Below are 24,545 nucleotides of genomic sequence, written 5' to 3'. Positions count from 1 at the left end.
CAGCTATATTTAAGTTTGCCTTAATCACAAAACTGGCGTATAATTGGTATAACTTGGCATTCCCAAAGTCTATTATCTATTGTGCGATTCTTCACGATAGGCAATAGATGTAGGACATTCCATGCCAAAAGGTCACTGAGTGTTTGCATGGGTTCAAGGAGATGTTGTTAAGTGCCTGAAAGAGAAATAACTGAAGGTTATTTAAATGCATAGAAACCACATCTGGCTCAAGATGTCCCTGAGCTCAGAATAGGTTGAGACTGAGGGAATATTTTTATTCCTTCCTAAGCATTTGCTTATGGCCAATGAATTAATGCAGACACACTGCCATTGGATTTTAAGTCTGATACTTTACTCATTCAGATGTTCTGACTTTGCAGCCAAAGACCATAAGGAAGGAGACAGGATATTGGGTGAGATGGAGCATTGGTCTGACCCAGTGCAGTCATTCCTCAGTTCTTCTGAGACCACCATTGTCCAAATTCAGGAAAGCATTTAAATGTTTTTAAAATACGTTCAAGATAGACATAGACATATGCATGAGTTCAGCTCTGAGAGTGAGCTTAAGTCTTACTGTATATGTGTGCATTTATTTGTTTTTCTGAATAGAAATGTTTTTGAAATGTCGGGGTTGGAAAGTCAAAGCTGGGGGGCGCTGCAGAGCCTCGAGCATCTGCCTCCATTCTGCCTTGTACTCAAGTGACTCGAAAGACTTTTAAAAGTGCACAAGGTCTCTTAAGGCACGTTTTCAGGGTTAGAAGCAGTTATCTGTGTAAATACTTTAAATGAATATTTCATAATAAAATAAGCTTTCGTGTTGTATGTATGCTCCAAAGACTTCCCCCATAAAAAAAGAAAAAATCTAAATACTCCTGAGTTTACAAATTGACTTCTTTTTGGGCTGACTTCTATTTTCGCTCTATGTTTTAAGAGTAATAAAAATAAAAAGCATGGTGACATCCAGGCTAGATACTGTGTTTATGCAACACTGTATTTTTGGTTGCAGTAAGGGTACCCTGGGGCCGTATTCTCACTTGCAGATGTTCCCCAAAGGTCACCTTAAGCTCACATCTAAATGCAGGAGATGGCAAGGAGAGTTTGAGCTTGACTAAGCCCATGCACTGGATGCAGTGGAGACCTAATGTATGTTTCTCTTTCACTGTCATTCAAAATGAACTAGGTGCTTCCTAAACACAGCAAGAACAGCACTATGACTGTTTTCTGCCCATCTCACTACTATCTTCAGTGCTGGAACTGTTTTCAAGTTGGTTGATTGCAGAATAAATAGCATCTTCCTGTTCTTGACATAAAGGGGGCATTTATGACTTTGCCGCATGGGAAAACTAGCTTGCATTACTTTTAGTTACTACTGTAAAGATTTACAAATAGTCTGTCTTTGAAAAATGTAGACATGCCTGAGGTCTTAGGATTTTTGATAAATTTTTTTATATTAAGAGAAAAGAGATGGGACAAATGCAGTATTAATTTGGCTCAGTTTGTTTTTCACACAATTTTGTCCCTCTTGAATTAAATGCTGTAGCCAAACTGTTCCACAAAAGGAGTATGAGATGCAAATAATCTTAAAAGTTTTAAGAGGAGGAGGAGAAGAGAGAATTGCATCAGATTTGAGCTCTGGACCTCCCAAGGAAACGGGATGTTTGTGCTATTAGCAGGGGCGGCTTCCAAGACTATGGCAGCTGCTGATAAATGAAGCAACGCTGATAGCCGTAGAGTCTTGAAAAAGAAAGTCAGCAGATGCCTGATGACCTGCTTAGATGGTACTACAACCTTTACAAAAGCAGTTTAAGGTGCAGCCAGAATGACTGAAAACAACTTTATCTCTGGTACAGAGGAATGTAACACAGAGAAATTGATGATCTAACAGGTAGATTCAGATGCTCCAGAGAATAAAATTGTGCTGCTGTGTTGTGACCTTGCTGTCTGGCTAAAGGTGCAGCAGTGATGGGCTCTGAAGGGAGGATTGAGTAAAACATACTTGAACTTTCACTATAGAAAGAAAGGTCAAAATTAGAGGATGGAATTTATAAACAGTAGTAGAAAATGAAGGATTGTTACAAGTCTACTGTAATCGGGAATACACCAGTTTTACATTCTGTAATGGCTCCAATTCAAATAAATATATGGCAGTATTACTTTATTCACAATGCTTCATACTGAATTTATTTCAACTCTTGGGATAACTGTTCTTAAAACTATTAGATCTATTAGTTCTTTTCAATTTCTGTAATGTAAATGTAATTTTCTGGACAATCATTTGCTTGATGCCCAGTTTAGGGAGATTAAGGCATTTTCTTTTTGCAAATAGAGTGTATGTATAAATATAATTGTCATTTGCAAACTTGTGTTACCTTCTGTTAGTGTCCTTATGTTTCTCATCTGTTCTTTTTTCTGTGTTTTTTCTATTAGAAGCTTTCAAAAACTGTTTTTAAAAGTCCTGATAAGCACAGCAATCTACTGGAACTTTTAAGATCATTCTTAATCAGTTTTGAGTATGATGAGTTTTACAGTCCAATGAGGACTTAAAAAATTACTCTAATCTTTGAAAATTCTTTGAGTGAATGATGAAATAATTCTTGCTTAGTTCAAAGTATGTCAATTTGAATAAGCAGAATTCTAGATGTCTGAGCAGTGTTATTTGTTTTGAGTATTTTCACTGTTTATTATGGATGTTTTAGTTTTAGAAAATAAAGTTGACCAAAATGGTTAACGAGAGAATGGGAATATCAGCATTTAGATAAAGCTTTTGCTGTGGTTTCTGTTTTCCGGTACTGGACAGTGAGTGGAACAGCAGATCTGTGCATGACACAGATTTCTTAGCTGTCTCTCATAATCTTGCCTTTCCGTGTGCAATTTCTGTGTCAAATTAAAATGTTCTAGAAGAAAAATTCTGCATAGGTAGAAAGTTTAAAAAAATAAGCAAGACTAGAAAGAATATATCTAGTCATTGGAATATATAGTGTGCTTTAAGACATCTAAGTTTTACGCAATGCATTGTTCCAAGATCATTCACTCCTACAGAAAACAGATCATTTGTTTAGAAGTAAAGTCAGCATCTTTATGGAGAAATAAATATAATTTTACAACTTGATTACATTATAAACATTGCTTGTGGCTGAAATTACTTTATTGTTACTTTTGTATTAATCTTTCAGGACATATGGATGTTTTTTTCTTGTCACTGCTGGGACCAGCTAAATCCTCTGAGCATAACTCTGACCTGTCTTCTAAAGAGCTTAACTTGCTGGCCATTTTTCATATAAGTGACTAAACCTTAAAAAAAAAGGGGAGGGGGGAGAAAGAAAAAAGCTGTAAAGGGACTCTGTTTTCTTTCTTTTATGTGCTGTTATTCTCTGATTAATTTACCACTATGGAAGTTTTACCTAACCGTGTTAGTTCACTGTATTTAGAAGTGAAGAATTTCACACTTCACAGATGCTATTTAATGCTTTATTTGAGAGGTTTAGTGATAGTAGGGGGTTTATTCTCTTATGGCAACCTAGTCAGTTAACTCCCTGTCAGGTATGCCACCTTTTTAAGTACCAGGCTCTCAGAGAACTGAGAAAACATCTTGATATAGTATAGGTAATATTGAGGTTTAAAACCTGATAGCCTTCTTAGAGAGAAAAAGAGTATTGTGACAGATTCAGCTAAGTATTTATTTTGGTTTCAATTTGGTTGCTTATGTAGAAGAATCCGGAGTGTATCTGGCTTTTTTTTTTTTTCAGTCTCTTATTTTTCTTTGCCATTTTCATGTGTCTTTAATGTACAAAATGTCATCATTGTAAAGGGGTTGGAAAAAAACTTTGAAAGCATTTTTCCCTAGGAAGCCTCCAAGCTTCTGGGAGAACATTAATGTGATTAGCATCGTAATGTTAACATTATCACAAAAGGAAAGTCTGACTCTTTCTGAGCACAGTGTTCCTTTATTTCCAGTAATCTGTCACATCTAGGATTCTCATGTATTTGTTCTCAGAGAAGTAATATTTTTTGAGTATCACCCCATTATTTGGCCTGTTCTTTATTTTAAGCAGTGAATTTTTTTATTTCAGAATATTTGTAGCAAGCACTTGTTTAGTTGCATGTCGTCTTCTGTTTTGTTTTTCTTATTAAATGGACAATCTCAAAAAAAAAAGATTAAACTGTAAAATTCCTCATTTCTTTTCTGGTAGGTGTTTTCTGAGTAGCTTTGTGTACAGCTGTCATACCAACCTACAATGAACAATGAATTGTGATACTGCTAAATACATGGGTGGGTTAAAACAAGAGCCTTAAAACACCAACTTCTAGATCTTGTGACCAGGGAGACCTCTCTTTCCATGAAGAGTAAATTCAGTTCTCATGTCTCAGTCAAGCACCAGCCAATGGAACTTAGTGCTCAGATTCACTGCATTTTTGAACTACCTGAGTTTTCTTCATTTGTATCAGAGCTTTCAAAAAGGAGGGCACTGAAATTTGGATGAATTCATAACAAATACAAGTTACTTTTAAAGCATATGCAGGCTGACTAAAGAAAAGCACTCATTTACAGAGAGAAAAGACAGCTAGCATATATGATACTTGCATATTTAAGATTGTCATCTTGTGTTTCAGTCTTTGAAAGTATAATAGGACCCTTACATAGATATTACTTCCTGTTTTCTTCAGTTTGAGTTGCATTTAATCTTCTGTACAGAACAGAGGTATTTGGTTTTAGTCCAGGAAAATGACATCCCAGGGCATTTGTGTTTTGAGGGTGCATATACCTGGCAGAGAAGTGGGTCCATTGGTTCCCATCACTGCACAGTTGTTTCTGATCAGCACAGTGTTTGCCTGAACTGCAACTGTAACATAAAGTGTATTTCTTGTAAAGCAATCTCGGCATTGTGATGAAAATTCCTGGTGGAGCAAATCCAAAGTTCCTAGGTTAAAAAATGTCAGATTAAAGGATGCGCATTTTAATGCCTAATTATAACTGGCACACAGCATGTTTCAATGAGCTGATATGCAAATCTAAGACTGTTTCTACTTGTACTTTTCTGGAAGGTGCTGTGTTTTCAACCACTGTTTAAAACATTTTGGACATGCAAACATGTTAAAAATAATGCTTTAAAATGATAGGTATTCTGAAAAGAGTTTTGAAAATACGCAGACAGTCTTTTCTGGTCTGTTCTGGTCTATCATTCAACCACCTACTATTAAAGCCATTAAGAATTTTTTTCTCTCCGTTCAGTTGTAACGGGATCAAGAAGTATGACAATAGAAAGTTTTTAAAGCTGTAAAGCATCAGGCAAAAATATATAGCACTGTGCAGTTGTCATGACTTGGACTGCAAAAATTCCCCTTTCTCAGATAAAGTCCCATTTTGAAGGGCACACTGAATTAAACTGAATTGGCACGAAACAAGCAGACTATCTCAACCCAGTTGACATAGTCTGGAACAGAACAAGTGGAGCTACTGTCTGAGTTGCCCCAAAAAAACAAGAAGCTATTTGAATAGGGCATATATGGTTTCCTTCTACCACACACATACTCATAAGAGGTAAACTATTAACTTGAAAAGTCCTAAAGATCTGCAAGTCTGCAGTAAGCAAAAAGTTCAGATGGCTTAAAGCCTCTCACAGGTCCTCCCGAGAAGGTGTGCCTGAGAGACAGTCCATACATCATTTGAATTGAGAAAATATTCAGCAGGGGGAGATGATACTGCTTTTTAGAGGCAAATATATAAACCCCATGTAACAGTTTCACGTAAGCATGAGATCTTTCAAAAATACCTAGCTCTTATTACTTTTAAAGATACATGTATTAATGTCTTCATATTTTATCATTTTAATGTGCAGTTGTTTGACTGAAAAAGATCAATGAGCAATAGGTGCAATACACTTCTCACTTAAGTCAACTGACTGCCAAATATAATACCAGTGTAATGAGCTTTCTAAGAAAGCTGTATGGATCTGTTTCCTGTACGTGTTGCCTTTAAAGTGTCTATGTGGTCCTCCTGCTGTTCTGTATATATTCAGTATTTCTACAGAAGAGTGTTCAAGCAGAGCATCAACTGCATTAGTGGGATTTGTAGGCAGTGCAATGTGATAACTTGCAAGTTGAGGTGAAAATGTATGGTTTGTTAAATGAATTGGTTTTCTGTCATGTTAGAACTTGTGGACCTTATCTGCCTTTGTTATACTCTGCTTGTGAAAAAGCCTTAGCTTCCTACTACTTTTTATATTTAAAAAGTGAGCTCTGCTAAAACTGAAATGCCTGGAAATGCATAGTGAAATTGAAAAAGCTTTCGAACTGAGACTGTTTTCTGTATTATCCTCATATTCAGTTTAATTCTCAGTTTGGTAGGGATTCTGTTAACTGGCTTTTTGTCTGCCAGTTTGCTCTGAAATCAGTGAAATACAGAGTGGGACAGAAAGATTAAAAACAAAAATTTGGGGATTTTAGATGCAAATAAAAAAACTATTCAGCTGCTGCTTTGAACAACTGTCACTAATTAGTATTAGCACAGCATAATTGTCTGAGCAACTATTTGAAAGAAAGGACAGGAGTGGCACCTGTTGCTGCATAGAAATGGATTCATCTAATTTTGGAGCACTTATATTCAGCAGTGCTGAGATCATTAGACATAAGGCTGTTTCCTTCTCATAGTGCGCAGTTGTGTGTGCTGACCAGTTCTTTTGAGAGTCTGGGCTCTTTCCATCTTTTGTCCATTTCATCCTTAATGATTTTAAGACTATTAGTGTTTTTAGTAGTGTAGTTATTTATTTAATTTCACAGTGCTGTACAGTCATTAAAATAGTTAGAACTTTTTTTCAAATGGAAATCAGTCTTTTTTTCTTTTTCTTCCTGCTTTAGTTTATGTCCAGGCTTGCAGTTTGATCTGCTAGGTCAAACTGGAGAAATATAATGTTGAAATAGAGTAATACAGATTAATTCATAAGAAGATTTTGCGTCTGATCTTGTCTCTTTGACTTGGTATTGGTTTTGGTAACTGGTGCACTTGATATTTGGCTCACATTCTTTATTGTGAAAACACAAACTTCTTTTGCACATACTTACGCAGGCTTTCTTAAATATTACAATTCTGAGCTTTCTGTGAGTCACATATTTGTATAAAATGGATTTCCTGTCAAAAATCTTTTTCATCTATAAATCATTGCATCATATGAAACTTCTAAACCTTGAGCTTCAGACTTTATCCTCTGTGCATTCATCACACGTACTAGATATGTTAGTATGTGCAGCAGGGATTGAGGTTAAGTTACGTTTTCTGTTATTTTGATCATTTCGGATCGAATTGAGTTGAAATTGATACACAATAATGACACAAGTTAACTGCAAAGTTTTCATCAGTCTTAGAGAAATTTGATATGGAGTTGCTAAATCCATCTGTAGATCAAGTATGAATTAATGGATCCAAATCTAAGGCTCCCAGAGAGCCTGCTGGCACCAACTGGATTTTAACGTACATCCCGCACATTGGTTTAGTTATGCTTTTATAGCAGGTAAAATGAGTGATGTAAATTAACTCTTCCAAATCGGGGAAGAAAAGTAGAGCACTGATCCTCCTTTCAAAAGAGAAGGAAAAGAAGTCTTGTAGCTTTACCTTTCCTCCCAGGGAGAGTGAAAAGTGAAAGAAGAGGGTGTACAGATGAAGGAAAGAACGACAGTTAAAGGATGCAAAGAAGCAAAATGAGATAATAATTTGCGAATGAGTAAAGAAAGAAGAATGGTGTCGGGGAAAAATAAACTGTAAAATATCATTTATTTTATATTACAGAAAAAAGGCATGATGGAAAACATATATAAAAGATGCAGGCACACCAGGATACCAAGTTCCATGCAAAGGGAGAAAAATTAAAATGAAAGAAAGTGGAAAACATAACTGTAAATATAAGGGAGAGATGTCATAAGTATATACACTTATTTTTAAATCGTTTCTAGCTCATATACTCAGCTGCAAGTATTTGAGTTTGTACACAAGTGCTTACATTTTCGATGAACACAGAATCTATTTAGCTATGTTACCAAACTAACATTAGCTAAAGGTTATCATGATCTTATTTATGTAACCCTTCATTTTTATTAAATGAATTCAAAAATGTTCAAAGATACAGTAAATATGAGGCTTTTGCTTCCACTTAAGCTTTCTATTTTTCATACCAAGAAAATATATCAAAACCAAAAATTGAACACCATGCATTATTTATTAGCATCCTGAATTAAGAGACTGATAAAACAGATTCATTACATAAATCTGAAAGTTCATTTTAAGAAGTAATGTTGCCCTTTGGCTTTTCTCAGTGCAGGAAACCAAGAAGCAAACCATAGTCTTCAGTAATGCTTATAGGTGCCAGCAGCTGACTAGCAGCTGATCAATTGCCACGTCAATCATAGAGGGAAACACTGGTGAGTCTTTTCTGTATCATTCAGTTCTAACTCACCATTAACTATTATAGCTTTACCATTTGCATTCTTAAATTAACATCAGAGGTTTGACATAAAACCATAAAGACAACTACATTTAAGCTGAAACTTCATTCTTAATTCATTGAGTTGTGCTTTGGTATTGTAGAACATGTGGTACGTGGAACACCCACTGTTTGAAGCCCTTGCTCTAGCTGCACACAGTAGCACAAGTTAAGGATGGAATTTCAGCCAGAGCCTTAACATTAATTCAGCATACTTCTTATGGTTTAATTTCTTCTTATATGCCACTATTAAAGACAAAAATAAGCATAAGTCAATCTCATAGTCAAATTATGCTTGCAAGAGTCTTTTACAAAAAAAAAAAAAGTAATGGATTCTTCTCACACACTGTCTCTGAGTAAATCTGAATTTTGTATCCTACTTGCTTTAAGTTTGCACTGTTGAGATGTTGATTACAGATCCTTACAGATCTGAAGTCCAGACTTAAATATATGATTTTTCTCCTACAATATATCTATCTTTACTTAATTCTATTCCACAAAATGAGTTAGAAGGAGGAAAATGATGCCATTTGCACTGTTCATGCATTCCTATGATCAAAATAAATGCTTTGTCAGTCTTTTTTAGAAATGGCAGGAGTGTCAAATCTTATACTTTTCTGGCTGAAGGACTCCTTGGATGACTCGGGGAAAAGTGCTTGGAAAAAGTACTTGGAAGTTTTTCAGGACTTTAATTGAAGTGAGAAGGATATGAACTGTTGAGAGAGAGCTTGCTACCCTATGGATGTTCTGTGTTGGTGCTTCACAAGAAGTAGTTTGATCACCCTTTCCTTCAAAACATGATTTTCATTCAGTGTTTGGGCAGGTATTTGGAATATGAATTAGAACAGCTGTTCAGTCATCTATCCTTTCTCAGATCAAATGCGAGTTATGCTTCTGACCTTTAAAAATATTCATAACTTTCTAATACTTCCCATGTATTTTCATCCTTTACTAGCTGCCTTTTGTGAGTCAGGCATTCTTGCTTGCTGAGGACATGAAGAGATACAGGTAGGTGAAGAGAAAAGGGGTTATAGCTTTTACAAGAGCATGTAAGCTGCGACCTTTCACTTGGCTATATTTAATATGTAGCCATAAGACATGATCTGTACCTGCTTTAGGATGTCTGTGTCCTCTCTTTTCCAGCAAAGTATATCTGCTTTTCAGTCAGGAGTTGGGGACTGTCATAAACCATAGTTTCAGCAATAACTTGATCACTGGTAATAGCAGTTCAGAAACAACAAAGATTGTTTGCTGGAAAGAAACGATATCGTTAAAGCAAAGAGCTTGGGAATTATGCTCCAGAACATCTTCTGAAATGAGTATTTTGACATGGAGAATAGCCATGGTAAACTGTATTGTTCATACTGTTTATCAAAGTTATGATAATTGGTTTTGTGTGGTGAAATGGAGAAGAAATGAGGCAGTATGAGGGTAGTAATTGGCAGTTTGGCTAACTAGAGAAGTATGATGACCAGCATATAAGTAAGCTGTCACTCAGAGTTTAATTAAATAATGACAGTATGTTGAAGGATGAAATTAAGAGGAATAAGATGTTTAAGTCAGACTAAACAAACAACTAGTGGTTCCCATTGTAACTTAAGTTTATAAGCAAATGCATTAAGAGCTCCATGTGGCTCCAAAAAGACCAAGTAATAGTATTGGTCAAGACAGTGTTTTTGTTCTGTTTTTCCCTGTCCATGCCTGTTTATAGAAGATTGATAATTTATGTTGCTGGAGTTGTTTGTAACTTCGTTACCCTGAGTCAACCTACAGTTATTCCTAGTCATAGGGGCTGGGAAATACCATGTAGTGGAAAAACTCAAATAATGTGGGTCCTGGGAAAGCTGCCACAGACGTATGCCAGCGTCGTCTCAAGGACCTAACTCATTTCTGATCCCACTTGCTAGCTCTGGGTAATTGCGTGCCATGCCAGATCTCCAACAAAGCCCCGATGTCTGCATCATGCTCCCCAAATTGTGTGTTGATTACGTCAGGTGCAGCTTTACATGAACACATGGAAACTGCTTGGGTCTAACATCACAGCAAAATTGCCAAGTCCTTCAATGCTGTGGTGGTGCAGCAGCTGTACCCAACTAGTTTTGTAGAAGGCTGCTGAGATCCAGCCAGGTTCTAAAGCCAGCCATGCTCTTGCACTCATCATTTTGGACTTTGGGTAGCTAATGAAGGGCCACTCAGCATCTTTGCGTTACGCTTTTCTGTCCTTCAATGAGAGGGCTTACTAGCTCAGGCACAGTGCCGGGCTTGAGCTGACTGTGGTTTTACATGTTGCTATGCCTGATGAAATAAGCCATCTCAGAGCAGAAACGGTGGATACTCCTGGAGTCAAGTCAAATCTGTCACAGCCGTTACAAACAAGCCCACTGGCCTCGAGCTGATTCTCTGATGAATCACTGCAGCATCTCTATACTGCATTCCCCAGCTCTTCTGGCTGCAGAAACATAGAAAAGAAAGCCCAATTTCCACTGTATGCCATGACCTTTAATCTGACAGGACTTCTTAGCTGAAGTCCCACACCATGCAAAACAGAGACTTGAGTTAATTCTCCATCTGTGGTGTCAGTAATCTGCAACCCACACAACTGAACTGCAAATAATTGAGTTGACAATAATCTAGTATTTGGTCTGTCTCTTGATCAGATGAATGCTTTTGGAAGAGATTGAGGAAGTCATTTTATTAAGCAGAGCTCCACCAAGAGAAACCCTTCTGTACCTGCAGAAGCACTGAATAAACACATTTGCAGTTGAAAAGAAACTAAAGGCATACTCTTTTGGTACTTCAGTAAGAATGAAACAGTAGTGGAAGTCATAAACACATATATGGTTATGCATTGTCATTTATACGTGGTTGTGTTTATTGATACTACTGGCTTTAATGTGGCGCTATTTAAATATTTCCATTCTTTAAAGAATGAAGTTCTGTTATAGAAAATACCTGATTACATAGAGAACAACAGGATCTTGATCTTAAAATAACTTAAAAGTGAATGGGATAATGGTGTTTGCTTTTAATCTAACAAAAATGATTACAGCAGAAGGGCAACAGATAAAATCTGAGTGGGGGGCCATTCGTTTTGTAAGTCTCCTTTCTGTTGTTTTACTTAAATCAACTTGTCTTCCGTTATCTGGAAAAAAAAAAAAGGACCTTTGAACAGATTGTCAAGAACTAGTGATTCAATCCCAAGTAACATTTCCTTTTCCTTTTATAAAACCAAGGGGAGTTTGACTATAAATTTGTCGCAACATTCTGCTCTTTGGTCTACAACTGCACCTATTTCAGTGAATTTTTATGCCTGTATCAACATCTAATTAGTGTAAGTCTGCTAAAATTTAATCAGTGCTAAGTAGCAAGATTTTTAGGAGGCAAACATCCAGTTGCATTCCATTTAATTAAAACTGCAGAAACAAATTTATTATTTTCTCAAATTGTAAGTTATATGGCGTACACCCAAGAAGTCATCTTTTTTTTTGATGTCATTACAACTTGATTGTGAATTTCTAGTTTCTGATGCCAAAAGTAGCAGGCTCAAGTCCTTAGAGAATTTGGGGGTTATTCTGGAGGGTTTGCTAGCCTAAAGAGGTTACGATTCCAGAGTGCCCTCTGTAATAGTGATGTGCAGAAGCATTTAACTCTTTCATGACACTGAGACAAAAAAAAGTCATGATGTTGTTAGGTACCAAAATTGTATTATACCAATTGGAACAGTCTTGGATGGAGTTGTGGAAAACATAGTGGGAATGATGGTAATTAGAAGATTTTTAGGTCCCCCTGAAGATTAGGTCCCCCTGAAGTCGTCTCTGCTCCAGGCTGAAAAAGCCCTGTTCCCTTAGCCTACCAGATGATCTGTAGTAGCAGAGATCTTGAAATAAACTTTCGAATGTTTTTTTTCTGAGTTTTTTTGCAGAATGCAGAGCTATTTGGGGAAATTTCAGCCTTTATTGTCATAACCGTTTGGGGGAGAAAGTAAAATTCAGAATTTTTAAAAAATGTTTTATATGCTGCTTTCTTTGTCTTTACCTGTTTTTCTCCCAGACCTTCACTGAAGTCTGCCTTGTGTTCCTATTTAAAGAGGAAAATCATGGGATATTAGATAACTGCAAGCATTTTGTTTTCATTTTATGCTACTTCTGTGCTATCAATCTCCTGATTGTTGTACAGCCATTTTTTTCTAATGTTCTCAAACTGAGTTGACCCCATTGCCTTTGCTGGGCTTTTTATGGTTATTTGAGTAGATATTGGTATCAGTCCGAATTTGTAATTACTTTAATATGCTGAAGAGACTATCACAGTAACCAAAGTAAAAAGTGGAGGGAAAGCAGGAATGAAGATACCTGCCATTATAAAGAAGTAAAGTTAGCTTTGTAGCTGGTGTAAGTTGCCCTGCTTTCATTGAAACACCATGAATTTACAGTCTGTGAGGACCATACACTATTGAGAAGTACAAGCAGTTAAATGTGAGCAGCTGAGCTCCAGTATAGCTCTAGCTGAGCTCTTGATAGTATCCAGAGAGGTTAGACCACTTTTAAAAGATGCTAAGATTTTCTACAGTGACAGGACTTCCAGCATTTTGCAGAAACTTTGAATAAATAGCAGGAGTTGGCACAGCTGATATATCTCATTGTGTCATGGTTTGCTTCTGTAATTTGTGCTAGTAGTTGAAGCTGACTTTCATAAGAAAGGACACTTGTTCCCAAGGCTGTTTTGCAAAGAAGGGATGCTAGCTTCATGAAAGAAAAGGGGGCTCAATGAAACTATAGTCACGCATTATTATTATTTTGATGGCAATGCATCCTCTTTATCCTCAGATAGAAGGCACTGTTTGGAGTTAATATGTGAACTTGTACCTGTCTTATTTCAATTAAAATTGAGAATTGCTGAAACTCCGTGCTTTGATATCAGTAATAAGGTTTTGCTTTAGACAGAATTCAGACAAATACTGCAAGATTTTAGAAACTTGAAAATCCAGTTAGCATGAAGATTAACTTTTTATTTCTTGCATAAACTTTTTTATTTTGTGTTTATGCATTCCATAATTTCAGTTAAAGCATAACTGCAAAGCAATTTTCCATTTTTAAGTTTGCTTTAGGGAAAAAATTGTTCATGTTATTATGAGAAGGAGATGATTCTAATAAGAATACTGCATGTTAATGTCCTGCAACTATGAGCTATTCATTTGATACGTGCAACAACATTTGTTGAAGCTTGTTAACAAAGCAATTACGGAGTCACTTGCCCTCACAAAGTTTTAAAAAGAATTAGCAGTCCCCATCCTCAAGGAATAACGAGTTAAAACTGAAAAGGTCTGAAATCTCATCACAGCTTTAAAATGATTCAAGACTCCTATTTCCCCTTCGCTCATGCACTCCCTGAATGTGTGCATACACGCACACCCATCACCTGCTCCGCTATTTACAAAAACTGGGAATGCATACAGTTATTTGGAGGAGCCTCCCATGCAACCGCATACCTGTTTCCAGGCTTGCAGTTACAATCGGTGAAGTGCGGACTTCAGCAAAGCCTATTAAGGTGTCCCTGCTGGTCTCCCCACTCCGCCGTTCTGCTCCTGCCTGCTTGCTTGCAACCCGCAATTCGCCCCGCCACACTTGTCGAGCAGACACTACGTTTTAACATCCGCCAGTGAGACTGTTGCTACACCTGTGACTGGCTTGAGTGTAACCAGGAGCTGGCTACAGAGCCCAGTCCCAAGCCCCTGCGCACACTGGTCTTTGAGACACTGTCTGCTCAGGAGCAACCCCCCTTTTGCAAAATGTAGTAGACACCGGCCCTGTACTGAAATGTTTGAATGCCAAGCAGTCCATGCAAATGGTCTGGAAACTGCAAACTTCACAAGCAGGCAGCAAGAGTTTGCCGGAAGAGTTAACTCTGGGCTTTGGTAGGCTGTGCCCTGTGAGCCAAACCAAATGATGAGTAATGCCACAGACCCTGATCTAGATGGAGATCAGTGTTGCTGTAACTGCTTGTAGCAGCTGTGTTCAAGCTGGAGTCTCAGTATTCAGTCTCATTTTAGATATTCTTGCTTTTCCATTGCTTTCTCACATCTTTTAACGCTCCTAAAATATGACTAATTCTAAACTCAGTGAGTGGTACTACTGGTGGTAAAATTGTTCAGTGATTTATGTTCAGATACATATAGTGTGTTCTAAGTTTTATAGTTTATCATTTTCCTATTCTCAGTTGTTATCTTTGAAATCCTAAATGGTAAAAATCTTAGTTTCACTCTTTGTCCTCCCTTTCTGCCATTAAATACTATTACTATTCTTCAGCAGTATTGTCAACTTTTATGATTTTGATCATGAGTCTCTCGATAGTTGGTAGGGTTCAGAGGTTTTTTTGAAAGCTTTTTGTTTCCTTGACATGTTGAATCTTTGGGATTGATGATACTATCTCTTTCTTTGTTGGTGTTTATGTTGCTCTTTCTATTTTTTTAATTTCTCTAAAAGATAGGCCCATACCTAATCTGGAACATTATTATTCTCCCATCTTAGAAGTTGTTCCATAATTTGATAATTAACTCCAGGAGTGATTTATTTGCACAAATGTAGTGCACACTTAAACCTTTGCTGAGCCAGTCATTAACCCGGCAAAATAATTTTTGCTGTTTGGTCAGTTTAGTTTTCTGTTGAGTTAGCAAGGTGAACTTGGCTCAGCAAAGCTGAGAAGGCAAGGAGGTGCAGGACCATATGGCTAAGAGCAGGGGAGTGGGAAGCAGGGGCAGCCTTTGGTAACAGCAAGCCGTTAATTTGGCTCAGCTACATTGTTAAACCATACTCTCAGTGAAGCCAGTAAATACTTCAGATGTCACATACACATTTCATTTGTTAGGACTATGCTGTTAAAGTTTTAATTTCAGGTAGACTCTTGTTATGGTTATCCCCAAATACTGAGATTAATCAAGACCAGGTATCGGATTCTTTCTAATTACAAAGTTGGTCTACAAATCCAGCCATCTTCTGCACAGATTTTTTTTCTGTTTCAGAAGGAAGATGCTGCTAATGAGGAAATGGCAGAAAGACTGTCTCTTCGGAAGCATCGCTTCATGCACTTTGCATCGTTGGAATATGAAGGAGAATATTACATGACACCAAGAGATTTCTTGTTTTCAGTAATGTTTGATCAAGTTGAACGTAAGTTGTTTTCTCATTGTTGTATTTGTGAAGGGACAGAAACTTGAAGTCCTCTTAAAGATATGATTTACAAATTATTGGGATAAGATCCTTTATCTGACATAAATCTGCAGAAGCCTATTTGTAAATAGTGTACTTAAGCATCCTCACAGGCACTAGTCTGTACACCTCTTAAGCACCAATGATCTAGAAATCTGGAGACTTGATGGTATTAGGTCTGCATAATTTGCATGTCTAATTAGTATGTAATTCCTCAATTACTTATATGGCACAGAAAGTAAAAAGGCTGTAATATATTAGTTTAATATATTAATGTTCATACCATTCCTGTCCCAGTTGTACGTGTGTGCACTTTACTGATAAGTTCATTGTGGCCTGGGTTTTTTGTTGTTTTTTTGTGGGTGTTTTTGAAGAGGCTGTGATGGGAGTGACTTCAGTGAGTGTAAGAAAGCACTGAGCTCAGCTCTAGGTTTCTGATATCAAATCTTTTCTGGTTTATGAAGAGAAGAAGAATTGTTTGCACGTTAAAAACAAAAAAGTATTTTTAAAATGTGATGTCTGAGGAGCAGCTTGGACAAATACACCGATAAAAAGCTTATAGATGGTCGTCCTCCTTTTCTCATGGTTTTCTGACCTCGTTCCACTTGGGCTAACTCTGCCCGATGTCTTAAGCTTCTTTTATCTGTCTTCCTGTCTTCTTCTGTATTTACCATGTTAGAATGATTTTTTTTCTCTTTAATATGATGCACCCGTTTTCTCCAAATATTTGGCTTTCACAGCTTCCCCAAGAAGTTTTTCCTTTAGAATGGTTAAGTTCTCAGTTTCACAGAAAATTGCAACTCAGAAGAGAAATATCCTGTTAGTATGTCTACTGAGGGACAGATGGGGAAATCCCAGCTCTAAATGTTGTTTGCTGGCCAGTCTGCACATACTAACTAGTCAAGCACATTATGTAGCAAAAGCAATACATAGTCTGTGCTGTTCCCTGCCCAGCTAGCAGGGGATGTCGGAGTGACCTGAGGGTGTTTAGAAGGACCGCAGGAAATATAGAAGGGAATTCACAATCGTGTGGGAAGGTTTGAGAGACCTGGAGAAATGAGGCCTGAAGGTACTCTGATTCGAGGCTATGGGAAACGTGGAGGTAGAACAGAAGTTACTGAGCTGCAAACAGTCAAAGAACAGGGCACAAGAATCTGTAATAAAAAAAAGATTTCCTGTGTCTGCCAAAAATCTATAGTTGATACGGGCATGTGGCTTCACTGCTGACACACAACTTCTCATGTTATATAAAGCTGAACATAAATCCTTAGAAGGATTTATGATCTTGAAAGTCAATGAGACTCTCAAAATATATACTTTTTTTTAAGATATAGCTAATAGGAAGAGTTTTTTTCTCCTTCAAAACTTACACCATTGAGTGAAAAAGCCTGAAGGGATTTTCAGTGAGTTTTCCAACTAGAAACATTGAAAGACAGTGAGTAATGAAAATTTCTGTTTTGAAGGTGTGGGTTTCATAGAGTTGTCTGTGAAAGCAAGGTTAGAAAAAGAAGTGTTTTTCAGTCTTAGCAGTTCATACATATTAATTGCTTACTCCAGCTATAGAATGCATGCACATTTTTAATGAAGTGGATAAGATTTATTTGTAATGCAGCCAGGTTAATTTCAGTTACTTTGCTAATATGAATAGGAAACTCTCTGCTTGTATCATAAAACATATGATCAGCTTCTTCCCACCCAAAGAAACCCCATGTTCTTTCAAATGCAGCCTTTGCAGCACATTTGGAAGGTTATTAAATTCTGCCTATGTTGGACCAATGCAGCAGGCAAATTCCAAAATGCTGGGATCTTTCCTCAAAAGTCTGGCTCTTCTATCGCTTATCAAGGTCCGGTCTGAGACTGCTGAGGCGGCTGACTGCAGGAAGGAAGGGATCACCGCAGTGGGGCTTTTGTACGTAGTAACCAGTATCTTAAACGTTATCAATAAGCAGCTAGTGCTGATTCTGAAGCACTGGTGCCAAAATTTCTGCTGAGATGTGGTAATTAATGAGCATTAATTTATTTTTTGAAATATCAGCCTAATAGCTTACAGTTAATTCTGGCTTTGTAGTTAGCATTGATGAAGCTTCCATTAAAGACTGCAGATTGTGAGAATAAACTGCTGAGATGACTGAGTTTTACTTTTTTGTGTGATGATTATAAAGATTGTACGGAAGGTACTGCAGTATTGCATATTAAAGAACTGACTCTGTTCATGGGAAATTGTTTGCTGTCTCCCTCTGCTACATTTTCAGGGAGAAAATGAGCTTCAGAGTTCATCTTCCTAAATCTGTTCTTTCTGTAATCTTGCCTGTTTCACCCTCCATTCATACCACTCTGTGGTTAATTCTCTTTTTAATCCTACAGAGCTATGGTCTTGTCTCTTCTTTTTGGAAATGGATATTTTCTTGCTTTCTTCTCTGTCCCGTTTTCCCCTCTAATATTTTTGTTCCTTTGTCCTCATCTGTCTTGTTCTTTTGCAAATTAATGGAGTCTCCTTTCTCCTTTACTATTTCCAATTCTTTTCTTTCCCCCGACCTCTGAAGAAGTGGATAGAGAATGTGTGTGCATGCGTGTGTCTCACACAAGCGCACATGCAAAACTGCACACAGGAAAGGGGAGGAGGACTGTAGGTCCTTGGCTTGTGTACCTCAGCTGTCACAGGAGGCTGGACTTGCGGTTGCAGAATCCCCGCGCAGCAGCTGCAGCCGCAGAAGCGAAGGGCATCGTGGAGCACAGGGAGATGTTTGTCCTCTATCAGCAATGCAGGGAGACAAATACTTCTTCCTTAAATGATTACAAGGAAAGTAAATCTACCATTTTGACTCTAGAAGTTACATTCAAACAAAGTGTTCTATTTTCTGTCAGCAGAGAGTATTAACAACTCGCATAGTGTTTTTTTTTATGCAAATGTGCCATTTTTTCTCTGGTGTTGAAGGAGTGATGTCTGCTGTTTGCTAAAAAAACTAACCAATGGTACAAATTTGGTACAAATTTTCATTTCTGCATCTATGCAGTAGTTTTATTTTGTTCTCTCAGTTCTGATTAAGTGTCTTTAAACTTGAAAAGAAGCCCAGTTTGGAAGAACTGTGCATTTGGTGGAATTTCAAAATTGCTGTAATCCTGTTCTGATTTCCTCTTTGCAAATTACATCAGATGCCGGCAAATTCCAGGCTGAAACTGCAGTATCAATTAATCCTATGCAGTTTCATTTAGGATATTGAAGACAATAAAAACATGATTGGAGTGTGGTGCTGCCATCTTTTTTTAGTGAAAATGAAAGTAAAACTTTCAGCTAGTGCACACACATAATCTTCTCAACTTATCTCAACAGCTGATCCTTTATTTCATCAGGAATTGGGTTCTCCCTGGAAAACTTAATCAGCATCTTTTGCTAGGTCCTGGAGAGAACATTAGCTTTAGGCTAGGGTGATGAAAATTGATCTTGAGATTGGATGTAGGTGAAAATGCCACCCTTTGTCTGCCTATTTATGCAACATTGGCATTTGCCTAAGGGGTTGTTTTGTTTTGTTTACAACTTTAATATTCAGCTTTTAGTTCAGTGCTTGCTTTTCTCAAATTGATCAAAGTTAAGTTTGGTATGATAGTAATGATGACAAGCAGGCAGAGCAGTTGAGTAGGCTGAGAAAGGATGCAGGTTAGTTACACTGTAAGCCAGGGAAACTTATTTGAGGTTTTATTAGTAAATTAATTTTGGTACTCAACTTTCCTCTTACTTCCTGGAGGTAAGGCAGAAATAGAGAGGCCCTTATTTAGGAGAGCACGTATGTGGCTTCGCTGTCTCAATTCAGACCAGAACTTGAGCACTCAGCTTGTGGAAGCCCCTTAAAACTGTGCAGTGCAATGCAGTCTAAGTGAAACAGAATCTTTTAATATTATTTTATATGACCTGTAGATGTTTGTGTGAGTGGAGTATTCAGTCAGTGAACCCTGCTTTTGCTGATTACTGCTTAGGCACTTAGTAATCTTCTCCAGAAGAGAAAGGGAGCTGTCGTCAGTCCGTCTTAGCGAACTGGCCAGTGCTTGGGTTGACATGGCAGCCTCCCGCCCGTTGTAAGCAAGCATAAGCCAGCACAGTCACCAAAAAAGCGTGACGGAGCTCCCTCCCACACTGGCTGCCCGCTTTCGCCCTGTGCTGCCTCCCTCCTGCCAGCATAAATGTTTGCACAGCCGCATGCTGAACCCAACCAAGGAACTGATATGGGGTAAAACAAATAATTTCTTTCTCTTGGCATAGTTACTAGGTAAATCAGTTCTCCAGTTTGCTGGATAGGGGTATAAATGCTTCTGGGGCACTGCCTGGGGAAGTGCAGAGGCAGGAGCAAGCTGCCTGGACAGAGCAGTGCGTCACTTTGCCCAAACTGCGACATCCGTATGCAGTAGCTTCTGATTTCAGTGATCCTCAAGGTACCTAGTGCTGAAGCACCTAAATCCCATTTGTCTCAGTGATAGTTGAACAACAAAATACCTGCTAAAGGTGAAAATAACGAACAGTTTAGCCACATGCACATGCACCAAGAAGTAAAGCTGAGCTTGATTCCAACCTTCTGTTGCTTAATTCATATAGAGAGATAAAACACTCTCAAAGGGAAAAAGCAAGCAGAAAGGAGAGAAGGAAAAGCAGTTAAGAGGTGGGAGAAGAGGTCCTTGTCCAGCAGCTTTGGTGGTTTGTTTGCTCACTGGTGATTTTCATTTGGAGAATTACTTCATAATCTCCTGTTGGTTTTTAAGCATAATTAAATTTAGAAGAAAGTAAATATGGTGCTGTGTAAACCAGATGAATAGCTAGATTGTTGGTGCTAGATCGAAGGTGCTGAAGTTGGAAAATACCAAAATATTTTAACTATGTCTAGATTGTCAAATGAATTCCTGTACACAGTTGGGTAGAATTTATTACTGAAACAAAATCTTAGGTGTGCCCTTTGACAAAGTTGCAAAATATGCAATAAATGATGATTTATTATACAACACTTTCTCAGATAAGAAAACAGATGAACTGTAGTGCAAATATATCAACTGTCATAAAATACAACCTAAATGATCCTGAACCCTGCTTCATAGACCTTAGTTCACTAATTCTTTTCATTTGTTTCCTGGTGCATGGGTTTCTTTATTACTAATTTTCTTTAATATGGGCCAAAAAATTGTGAAATCTTGGCGTTCCTATTGATTAAATCACACCTGCAAAGTTATTTACTATCAGGGTGATAATGAAGAAAAATATTTACTGTCCTGCCATTTAAGGAGTATGAGCTGATAACAAATGCGGACTTTCCTAACAGACTTACTTTGTTTTGCACATTGACACAGCAAAGAACTATGTAAAGGAAGAATGGCACAATCAAAAAAAATTTTTTGCTTACTTTTACTGCAGTGTTTTTCACTGGATTACCTTTGTACATATTTGCTTAATTCTGTTACTGTCATTTTATGGAAGGAATCACAGAATCGCTGAGGTTGGAAGGGACCTCTGGAGATCATCTAGTCCAACCCCCCTGCTCAAGCAGGGTCACCTAGAGCACATTGCACAGGATTGCATCCAGGTGGGTTTTGAATATCTCCAGAGAAGGAGACTCCACCACCTCTCGGGGCAACCTGTTCCAGTGCTCTGTCACCTTCACAGTGAAAAAGTGTTTCCTCATGTTCAGATGGAATTGTCTGTGTTTCAGTTTGTGCCCGTTGCCTCGCGTCCTGTCACTGGGCACCACCGAAAAGAGTCTGGCTCCATCCTCTTGACACCCTCCCTTTAGATACTTGTACACATTGATAAGATCTCCTCTCAGCCTTCTCTTCTCCAGGCTAAACAGGCCCAGCTCTCTCAGCCTTTCCTCATACGAGAGATGTTCCAGTCCCCTAATCATCTTTGTAGCCCTTTCGCTGGACTTGCTCCAGTAGTGCCACATCCCTCTTGTACTGGGGAGCCCAGAACTGGACGCAGTACTCCAGATGGGGCCTCACTAGGGCTGAGTAGAGGGGGAGGATCACCTCCCTCGACCTGCTGGCAACACTCTTCCTGATGCACCCCAGGATACCGTTGGCCTTCTTGGCCACAAGGGCATATTGCTGCCTCATGCTTAACTTGGTGTCCACCAGCACTCCCAGGTCCTTCTTCACAGAACTGCTCTCCAGCAGGTCAGCCCCCAACCTGTACTGGTGCATGGAGTTATTCCTCCCTGGGTGCAGGACCCTGCACTTGCCTTTGTTGAACTTCATGAGATTCCTCTCTGCCCACTTCTCCAGCCTGTCCAGGTCTCTCTGAATGGCAGCACAGCCCTCTGGTGTATCAGCCACTCCTCCCAGTTTTGTATCGTCAGCAAACTTGCTGAGGGTGCACTCTGTCCCTTCATCCAAGTCATTGATGAAGAAGTTGAACAAGACTGGACCCAGTACTGACCCCTGGGGGACACCACTAGCTACAGGCCTCCAACTAGACTGCACCGCTGATCACAACCCTCTGAGCTCTGCCATTCAGCCAGTTCTCAGTCCACCTCACTGTCCACTCATCCAGCCCACACTTCCTGAGCTTGTCTATGAGGATGTTATGGGAGTCTGTGTCGAAAGCCTTGCTGAAGTCAAGGTAGACAACATCCACTGCTCTCCCCTCATCTACCCAGCCAGTCATTCCATCATAGAAGGCTATCAGATTGGTTAGGCATGATTTAAGGAAGCAGCCAGCTCTTTATAAATAGTAGGAAAACAGTAAATGGGATCTGATGTCATGACACAGTATTCGTGCCAGTACAAAACGCCTGTGATAGTGTTTTGTACCAGTCAACTTAATGCATACTAAATGAGCCCTTGAGAGTTTTAGATGCATGGCTATATGCCAAATAATCATATGTTAAAACAATGTGACCGTAGGGATGCGTGACAAAACACTGGAGAACCAGCAGTTTGCTCTGGGTAAATCTGTAGAATGCTCATGTAAACCATAATATCTGAAGTCATGATAACTGAATGAAAAAGTATTTTTTGTTCCTCTCCTTATTATGATGTAAAAACATCTGAATGTCTAGTAATATCTAGAAAGAATAGTATGAACTTGCCATATTGCATCAGAAATTGTAACATATTGTTAAGGTAACAGGTATAAGAAGGGTAAGGCTCAGCTGACTTGCACTGAATTTTCATTGAATTGCAGGAGTATTTTTAAAAGACCTTTCCAGCTTCCTGTAAAACTTGTGTTTTAAAGTTGCATATACTTAAGCTTATATTCTAGATTATACAACCTATATTGTGTTAGGACCATCTCTGGTATGCTGTTGTAGAACATATAAGAAAATCTTTTTTAAATTGTGAAAAGGACTACAGATACAAGAATGTTTCAGAAAATGAAGATGCTGCAGTTCATTAAATCTAGACTGTATCTGTGTTCATCTTTCTGGAGAAGATTGTTCTATCCCAGAAGTTCCTTCCCCTGCTGCATTCTTTCTCTGGTAGAAGACAGAGACATCTAAATTAGTTTATCTGATAATATTTGATATTTAATGCAGATTTAAAGTATCATAGTATCTTCACCTGTTGAACCACTAATTTATTTACAGTCCTTTTCAAAAGTTAAAATAGATTTTTCTTATGTTCTACAACACCAGTATGCCAGAAGCGGTGTGTCCACAATAGAGTCCCAGCACAGCACATTTCAATGAATATTAGTGTGTTTCGAGTTTGCTGAAAAAGTTGATTGACTTGGTTGAGTTTGCTGTGAAAACTTAGTTGACATAAGGTTATGCTGTGTTTGCAAATTTGATATGATGTGTTCCTGCGAGTTGCCTGAGTATCAGTGCCTGTTCGTGAAGATGAATCTGTGGGAAGAATATAATGCAGACTGTGATTGCTAGAAAATTGAATTCTCCATTGTACTTAGTAGAAATCTAGTCTGCGCAGTCAGGGGGGTCTGGAGAGCAATTTACCTTATCAGGCTTTACCTTAAGCTTGCATGAATTACAAAGCTACATATGGGAAGCATGGACTGAAATGTCATACAGGGAGCCATTGGCACAGCTGGGAGCTGAATTCAATCCTCTTGAGTTTCTCATGTTTTAAGAAGAGGTCATTTTCTCTCTATCTCTGTGTTTACTAATTTTTAGTACTGTTATTTTATTATTGCTCAAATTCTCTAAACATGATAGAGAACTGTGCAAACTGGCGTGTGTGAGACAGACATGGCCCCTTGCCTGGTGCTGAGCTGTGACGGTAAGGCAAAGCAACGGGGAAGAAGCAGCATAATGGTTTACGGGCATCATATGAATCTCTTCTCAGTTTTAGAAAAATGAAACAAAATCAGCCATTTCTAGGCAAAGCTTGCAAGTTGTCATTGTTCACTCATTTCTTTAAGTGGCCCTTTGAGGGAAGGAGAAGGTACTGTTACTGTTGAGGTATCTGCATACATAAGCAAAGATATCCAGATTGCTGTGATTTTGCACGTTGGTAACCAGCCCATGCTGCGACGTACCTGTTCAGCTATCCTTCATCACCCAAACAGCACTGGGAAGTCTCGCCACAACCCTATGGAACTCATTAAAACAACATATTAGATACATTTAGCATTTTATTTTCTCTGAAAGTGTCCAAACAGAACATTAAAAGTGATATTTTGGATAAAATATTAGACCTCAACCAGTTGTTGGTAAATAGATAAGCTTTTTTCTTTTTCCTTTCCTCCTCACCAGTAGTACATTAACACTGATACCTGAGTTACATAGGGTATGTCCAGTGCAAGACTGATCATTAGTGAATTGGCTAGCTTATCTAAAAATTAATTTGAAGGGAAATTAGCCTTTATTTAGAAACAGTAGAAATACCACAGAAATTGATATGATCTTGGTAATATGTATTTATGTCTGGACATTGTTGT

At 38.2% G+C, this 24,545-nt stretch overlaps 1 protein-coding gene across 1 annotated transcript in view; it reads left to right on the top strand.

Annotated features, from left to right (window-relative positions):
* Positions 1–24,545, top strand: part of MICU2 (mitochondrial calcium uptake 2) — a 164,788-nt gene that overhangs the window by 77,820 nt on the left and 62,423 nt on the right. The window contains exon 3 of the mRNA XM_067289818.1: positions 15,487–15,634. Within this exon, the coding sequence (XP_067145919.1) occupies positions 15,487–15,634 (148 nt within the window). The remainder of the gene's footprint in view (positions 1–15,486; positions 15,635–24,545) is intronic.

This window comes from Apteryx mantelli, chromosome 1 (genome assembly GCF_036417845.1).
Source record: "Apteryx mantelli isolate bAptMan1 chromosome 1, bAptMan1.hap1, whole genome shotgun sequence".
Taxonomy (NCBI): Eukaryota; Metazoa; Chordata; class Aves; order Apterygiformes; family Apterygidae; genus Apteryx; species Apteryx mantelli.
Note: the sequence above shows the minus strand (reverse complement) of the source record. Positions and strands in the feature narration are given on the sequence as shown.